This window comes from Triticum aestivum, chromosome 4B, assembly GCF_018294505.1.
Source record: "Triticum aestivum cultivar Chinese Spring chromosome 4B, IWGSC CS RefSeq v2.1, whole genome shotgun sequence".
Classification (NCBI taxonomy): Eukaryota; Viridiplantae; Streptophyta; class Magnoliopsida; order Poales; family Poaceae; genus Triticum; species Triticum aestivum.
This window is the reverse complement of record NC_057804.1, coordinates 598,828,065-598,835,435: the sequence shown is the minus strand read 5'-3', so window position 1 is coordinate 598,835,435 and position 7,371 is coordinate 598,828,065. Positions and strand designations below refer to the sequence as shown.

The window sequence follows — 7,371 nt, the reverse complement described above, 5'->3', positions numbered from 1 at the left end:
GACGGAAGAGCTTTTTTGGTCTCAATTCCACAGTCCGGAGCGTTCACTTCCGTTGACCGATCGGTTGGCTGAGTGGGCTGAGCTGAATAGATTGTCCGGATTGGCGATGACGGATGTAGTGACTCATCTGTGGCTGGATAAGCCGAAGCCGAAGAGTTATTTCGGCTTATTGCAGCAATTCCTTGGGGCGGTGCCGCATATCAAGGCGGTGAAGCGGTCGGCATGCATAGAGGGTGCGCGGATGGCGCTCGCCTGTGTGAAGACACATTGGACGGAAATGGATGCCACCGCTGTTGCAACCTGGGGTTCGGACGAGAGTCGGTTACCCGCCGAGCACTATTTCGGGGAGGTCCTGTGGGGCGCTCGTGTAGTAGAGTCGCAGTGCTCAAAAAATGTCATCTTCAGATGATCTTTATGGTTTGTAAAACGATATTCATAATATAAGCGCTTTTTATACTTGTGCGTTCAAGCATTGGAATATCTCCTATTCGGCCGTTAATGTATACTTGTGTATAACCTGAAAGATGGCAGTCTTTGGCTTCAGCCCCCACGCACATGGTGCGGGGGTGTTTGCAAAATAGCGCATTTTCACACTTAATCCAATGTCTTGGTCCTGTGAAGGAGGTGGTAGCGTAGCAAACGAGGCAACCGGACTATAATGCTTTATCACTTTCACTTAGCCATAGGAGTTCGAAGGTGGGGCTACGATATAGCCCCTAGGGGCACCGCGCTCTCCGGATTTGGGGCGCGTGTGTGCCTGACCGGGAAACAGTCCTTCGTCAAAGCAGAGGAATCCTAAACATTCCAGAAGTCGATCGAGTGGTTGACCAGTCTCTCGCTACATCATGACAGTCAGTTTTCGGCTTTCTCTACTGAGGTGCTCGCCCGGCCGAACCGGGGCACAATCGCAGTAGTTCTCCTGGTGCCACGTTAGCCGATGATACGGAACATAAGGCAGCAAAACACAGGAGCCGGACAAACCCAACATTTGACCAAAGACATGATTCGGAGCTGATGCATATAAGGCCTAACTCGAGACGCCGAACACTCCCTGAGGTGTTCGGTCTTTATGATGACGGGCAGATCAATGCCCTAAGCCCCAGTGTCCAGGTACGCGCGAAATCCTCTGACGTGGCCGATGCCAAAACGTCAGCCTCCTCTCTGGTTATGGTAAGAAACCAGGGGATGTATAGCAACAAGAGACAGTAAAAAAGGTTTACGCAGGGTCTTAATCTGAAAAGAATCCTTGCAACGGGTCCCTACTGCACGTCTGTGCCTGTGTCTCCGTTGTGCTGTATCCTGGACGGGTGTAACACGCTGTTTATCTGTAAAAGAGAGGAACTTAGTTTGAAAAGAAAGCGTGTGAAAAGTGTATTTAAAATAGAGTATGAAGAAATAAATAAAGTTGAGCTTTTATTGGCTCTTATTGTTCATACGCGCAGCCCCTTATGAAGGGGTGTGCGGCTAGAAAGCCCCTTGTTTATTTGTGTCGGACTCACCTAGCCGTGTTCGGGGTCTTGAGCGACCTTGTAAGGAGATGATGCCGCATGGACCGGGCATTTTAAGTGTAAGAGACGCGTAGTGCGGTATTGCGTTAAAGCGTGCGAAAGCTTCATGTCCCAATAGTGCTTGATGGCTACTTTCAAATGGGGCGACATGGAAGATTAGCTTTTCGCAACGGAAGTTGTCGGGTGATCCAAACACAACTTCTAGTAATAAGGAGCCCGTGGACTTGGCATAAGGGCCTGGCGTCACTCCTTTGAAGGAAGTGCGGCTATGGCGAATTTTAGTAGGGTCTATCCCCAACTTGCGGATTGTGTCCGGATATAGCAGGTTTAAATCGCTGCCGCCATCCATTAGGACTTGTGTAAATTGTAGTCCGTCGATTATAGGATCCAATATCAGAGCAGTCCATCCTGCATTTTGAGTACTTCTGGAATAATCCAGGTGGTCAAAAGTAATTGGTTTTGACATCCAATCTCGGGGTTCCGCTGGGGTGGACCGTGCGACGCGCACTTTAGCGTGTGCTGCACTATTGTTCCGTATTATCACATGAAGTGAGTTTACTGTTTTGACTTCTTGTGGGAAAGTCTTTTGTCTTCCGGCGCTCTGCTGGTGGGGTTCGTCGTCGTCCTCGCTTGGCGTGTCGAGCCCCTTGTGTTCGGCATTGAGTCGGCCGGACTGTTTGAAGACCCAACAATCTCGGTGGGTGTGGTTTGCCGGCTTCCCGGGGGTACTGTGGATTTGACATATCCGATCCAAAAAATTTCTTAGGTTGGATAGCTCGTCACTGTTGTCCTTAAGAGGCAGTGTTTTGTTGTTCGGCCGCAAGCTTTTGAATCCGGCATTGACCGCCGTGTTCTTTGGGCCCTTATCTTTATTTTGGCGCTGATCCTTTCTGCGTCGTGATTTTCCGTTTCCATCTCTGATCTCGGATGTACTCGGGTTGCTGGTGCTGCATCTTGCTAGTCAGCTATCTTCCCCCGCACAAAAGCGGGTCATGAGGCTTGTCAGTGCGGCCATTGTTCTTGGCTTTTCCTGGCCGAGGTGTCTGGCGAGCCATTCGTCTCGGACGTTATGTTAAAAGCTGCTAAGGCTTCGGCGTCCGGACAGTCGACTATTTGGTTCTTTTTGGTGAGGAACCTATTCCAGAATTTGCGTGCTGACTCTCCGGGTTGTTGGGTTATGTGACTTAAATCGTCTGCATCCGGAGGGCGGACATAAGTGCCCTAAAAATTTGCTCTAAACGCATCCTCAAGCTCTTCGCAACTTCCAATGGTGTTTTCTGGGAGGCTTTTGAGCCAATGCCGAGCTGGCCCTTTGAGCTTGAGGGGTAGATATTTTATGGCGTGGAGATCGTCTCCTCTAGCCATATGTATGTGTAGGATGTAATCCTCAATCCAGACTCCGGGGTCTGTTGTTCCGTCGTATGCCTCTATGTTTACGGGCTTGAATCCCGCTGGAAATTTATGATCCAGCACCTCATCGGTGAAACATAGTGGGTATGCGGCGCCCCTGTATTTAGGTGTGCCGTTATCTTCGAACACTCGGCGTGTTGTGTTGCTTCCTGGGCCCCTCTTCTTTGGCCCATAAATGGACCTGACCGGGCCATCTGTTTTGCGAGGATCTTTATGTGTGTCATGTGCCGGCTTGTGTGCGGCGCCGCTTGCCGCTCTTGGCCTGTCATCTGGTCGTCTATCCGGCCAGGCGGCCTCTTTGCTTTTTGATTGTGGGGGCTCTACGGCCTCCTCGTCGAATTCGGGCAGCAGCTTGCGCTTCGGGTAGCTCTTTGCTTGGTGGCTATTGCCATATTTGTCCGCGGTCTTGAGTACTTTGCTCCACCTCATTCTGAGTATGTCTTCCGCTGTTTTGAGCTTCCGTTTCTGCTTCTTCAAACTTCTTGCAGTGGCGACAAGCCTTTTGTGAAGGTTCTTATGCTCCGGTGGTGTGTCCGGCGTAAGATCGTCTGGACTGTTGTTTTCGCCGGGGATGGGTTGATTATCCGATTCATCCTGTTCGGATGGTTGCTTGGTTGCATGTTCGTCGTCCACTGGTTTGCCCTGCTCTACGGCTGGGTCATTATGGGTGCTGTTGTTATCGAGGCGGGACTTGGGGCGGCGCTTGCGTCGCCGTTTTGGTTGTTTTTCGGGGGAATTATCCTTCGCCGCGTCCCATTGTTCCTCGTTATCGCTCCCTTTGGGGTGTCCACCATATATATATCATGAGTTGAGGTGGCTTTCCAGTGCCCGGTAGGCGCTGGTTCTTGGTCGTCTACGGCATCGTCGTTCGTACCGTCGATGTCTTCGGAGTCGTAGTCTAGCATGTCGGTTAGATCGTCGACAGTGGCTACAAAGTGGGTGGTGGGTGGGCTTTGAATTTCTTCGTCGTCCGCATCCCAACCGTCCTGACCGCAGTCCGGCCAGGGCTCTCCTGATAACGAGAGATACTTTAGCGAATTCATGATGTCGCCAAAGGGTGAGTGCTGAAAGATGTCCGCAGCGGTGAACTCCATGATCGGCGCCCAATTGGATTCGATTGGCAGGGGCGCAGGAGGTTCGAGTCCGGCGAGGAGTCCGGCACCTCGGAGTCACGGGCTTTACAAGGGACAAGGTCAGTATTCGGCTCCATCGCCGTAGAAGTTGCAGCCCCCGAGGCGGTGTCTAGCCACCCGTCCTCGATCTGCGAGGTCGGCCCCGGATTAAGGATCGGAGCGGACTCATGTGCGGCCTCCAGGGCACTGTCCGGCAGCAGAGCTAAATCATGCCCATCGTGACAGCGCGGCGCGCTCGGCTGTGGCTCGAATCCATCGAAGATCAAGTCTCCACGGATGTCAGCCGTGAAGTTTAGGCTTCCAAATATGACCTGATGGCCAGGGGCGTAGCTTTCGATCTGCTCCAGACGGCCAAGCGAATTGGCCCGTAGTGCAAAGCCGCCGAACTCGAAGATCTGTCCGGGGAGAAAAGTCTCACCCTGCACTGCGTCATTGTTGATGATCGAAGGAGCCATCAAGCCTATCGGTGACGACACAGAGGAACTCTCAATGAAAGCACCAATGTCAGTGTCAAAACCGGCGAATCTCGGGTAGGGGGTCCTGAACTGTGCGTCTAGGCGGATGGTAACATGAGACAAGGGACACGATGTTTTTACCCAGGTTCGGGCCCTCTCGATGGAGGTAAAACCCTACTCCTGCTTGATTGATATTGATGATATGGGTAGTACAAGAGTGGATCTACCACAAGATCAAGGAGGCTAAACCCTAGAAGCTAGCCTATGGTATGATTGCTGTAATGGTTGTTCGTCCTACGGACTAAACCCTCCGGTTTATATAGACACCGGAGAGGGCTAGGGTTACACAGAGTCGGTTACAATGGTAGGAGATCTACATATCCGTATTGCCAAGCTTGCCTTCCACGCCAAGGAAAGTCTCATCCGTACACGGGACGAAGTCTTCAATCTTGTATCTTCATAGTCTTGGAGTCCGGCCGATGATGATAGTCCGGCTATCCGGACACCCCCTAGTCCAGGACTCCCTCAGCTGGGGTTGGCGCCGCATTGCTACACGTGCTCGGAACGTGCCAGGCGGTCTTTTTGTAGGTTACTCCGGGCGCGCTTGACGGTGTCCGGACGTTTAGTAGTCGGACTCGAGAATTGTCTTAAGAGGCTGCTTTGTACTTCTGCCGCGAGGGCCACCGTATGCTCCTCCGTTCGGAGAGAGCGTTCGATGTTTCCATTGACCGTGATTACTCCTCGAGGGCCTGGCCTCTTGAGCTTGAGGTATGCATAGTGCGGCACCGCATTGAACTTTGCAAATGCGGTTCGTCCGAGCAGTGCGTGATAGCCGCTACGGAACGGGACTATGTCGAAGATTAATTCCTTGCTTCGGAAGTTATCCGGGGATCCGAAGACCACTTCGAGTGTAACTGAGCCTGTACAGTTGGCCTCTACACCTGGTATGACGCCTTTAAAGGTCGTTTTTGTGGGTTTGATCCTTGAGGGGTCTATGCCCATTTTGCATACTGTATCCTGGTAAAGCAGGTTCAGGCTGATGCCGCCGTCCATCAGGACTCTACTAAGGTGAAATCCGTCAATGATTGGGTCAAGAACCAATGCGGCGAATCCGTCGTGGCGGATGCTAGTGGGGTGGTCCCTTCGATCGAAAGTGATCGGGCAGGAGGACCACGGGTTGAACTTTGGGGCGACTGGCTCCATCATGTATACGTCCCTTAGTGCATGCTTCCGCTCCCTTTTGGGTATGTGGGTTGCGTATATCATGTTCACCGTCCGCACTTGTGGGGGAAAGCCCTTCTGTCCTCTATTGTTCGGCGGCTGATACGTCTCCAACGTATCTATAATTTTTGATTGCTCCATGCTACTTTATCTACTATTTTAGGCAATATTGGGCTTTATTATCCACTTTTATATTATTTTTGGGACTAACCTATTAACCGGAGGCCCTGCCCAGATTTGCTGTTTTATGCCTATTTCAGTGTTTCGAGGAAAAGGAATATCAAACGGAGTCAAAACGGAACGAAATCAACTGGAGAAGTTATTTTTGGAAGGAAAGCAACCCGGGAGACTTGGAGTCCACGTCAAAGAAGAAACGAGGAAGGCACGAGGTAGGGGGGCGCGCCCACCCCCCTGGGCGCGCCCTACACCCTCGTGGGGCCCTCGTGGCTCCCCTGACGTACCTCTTCCTCCTATATATACCAATATACCCTAAAACTTCCAGAACAGAAAATAGATCGGGAGTTCCGCTGCCGCAAGCCTCTGTAGCCACCAAAAACCAATCGAGACCCTGTTCCGGCACCCTGCCGGAGGGGGATCCCATCACCGGAGGCCATCTTCATCATCCCGGTGCTATCCATGACGAGGAGGGAGTAGTTCACCCTCGGGGCTGAGGGTATGTACCAGTAGCTATGTGTTTGATCTCTCTCTCTCGTGTTCCCTCTCGTGTTCTTGTATGGCACAATCTTGATGTATCCCGAGCTTTGCTATTGTAGTTGGATCTTATGATGTTTCTCCCCCTCTACTCTCTTGTGATGAATTGAGTTTCCCCTTTGAAGTTATCTTATCGGATTGAGTCTTTTATGAACACTTGATGTATGTCTTGCGTGGGATAACCTTGGTGACAATGGGTTATTCTATTGATCCACTTGATGTATGTTTTGGTGATCAACTTGCGGGTTTCGTGACACTTGGGAACCTATGCATAGGGGTTGGCACACGTTCTTGACTCTCCGGTAGTAGCTTTGGGGCACTCTTTGAAGTACTTTTATGTTGGTTGGATGAATCTGAGATTGTGTGATGCATATCGTATAATCATGCCCACGGATACTTGAGGTGACGATGGAGTATCTAGGTGACATTAGGCTTTTGGTTGATTTGTATCTTAAGGTGTTATTCTAGTACGAACTCTTTTATAGATCGATCCGAAAGAATAGCTTTGTGGTGGTTTCGTACCCGGCCATAATCTCTACGTTTGTTCTCCGCTATTAGTGGCTTTGGAGTGGCTCTTTGTTGCATGTTGAGGGCTTGTCATATGTTCTATCTATGTTATTATTGTTGAGAGAACTTACACTAGTGAAAGTATGAACCCTAGGCCTTGTTTCCTATCATTGCAATACCATTTACGCTCAGTTTTACCGCTTGTTACCTTGCTGTTTTTATATTTTCAGATTACAAAAACCCATATCTACTATCTATTTTGCACTTGTATCACCATCTCTTCGCCGAACTAGTGCACATATACAATCTACCATTGTATTGGGTGTGTTGGGGACACAAGAGACTCTTTGTTATTTGGTTGCAGGGTTGCTTGAGAGAGACCATCTTCATCCTACGCCTCCTACGGATTGATAAACCTTAGGTCAT

At 50.5% G+C, this 7,371-nt stretch overlaps 1 protein-coding gene across 1 annotated transcript; it reads right to left on the bottom strand.

Annotated features, from left to right (window-relative positions):
• Positions 1-1,464: 1,464 nt before the first annotated feature.
• LOC123090262 (uncharacterized) lies at positions 1,465-1,965 on the bottom strand (the record flags this gene model as incomplete). Its single annotated transcript, XM_044511651.1, has 1 exon — positions 1,465-1,965. A coding segment is annotated over one exon (501 nt), but the record flags the coding sequence as incomplete, so codon positions are not given.
• Positions 1,966-7,371: the final 5,406 nt, after the last annotated feature.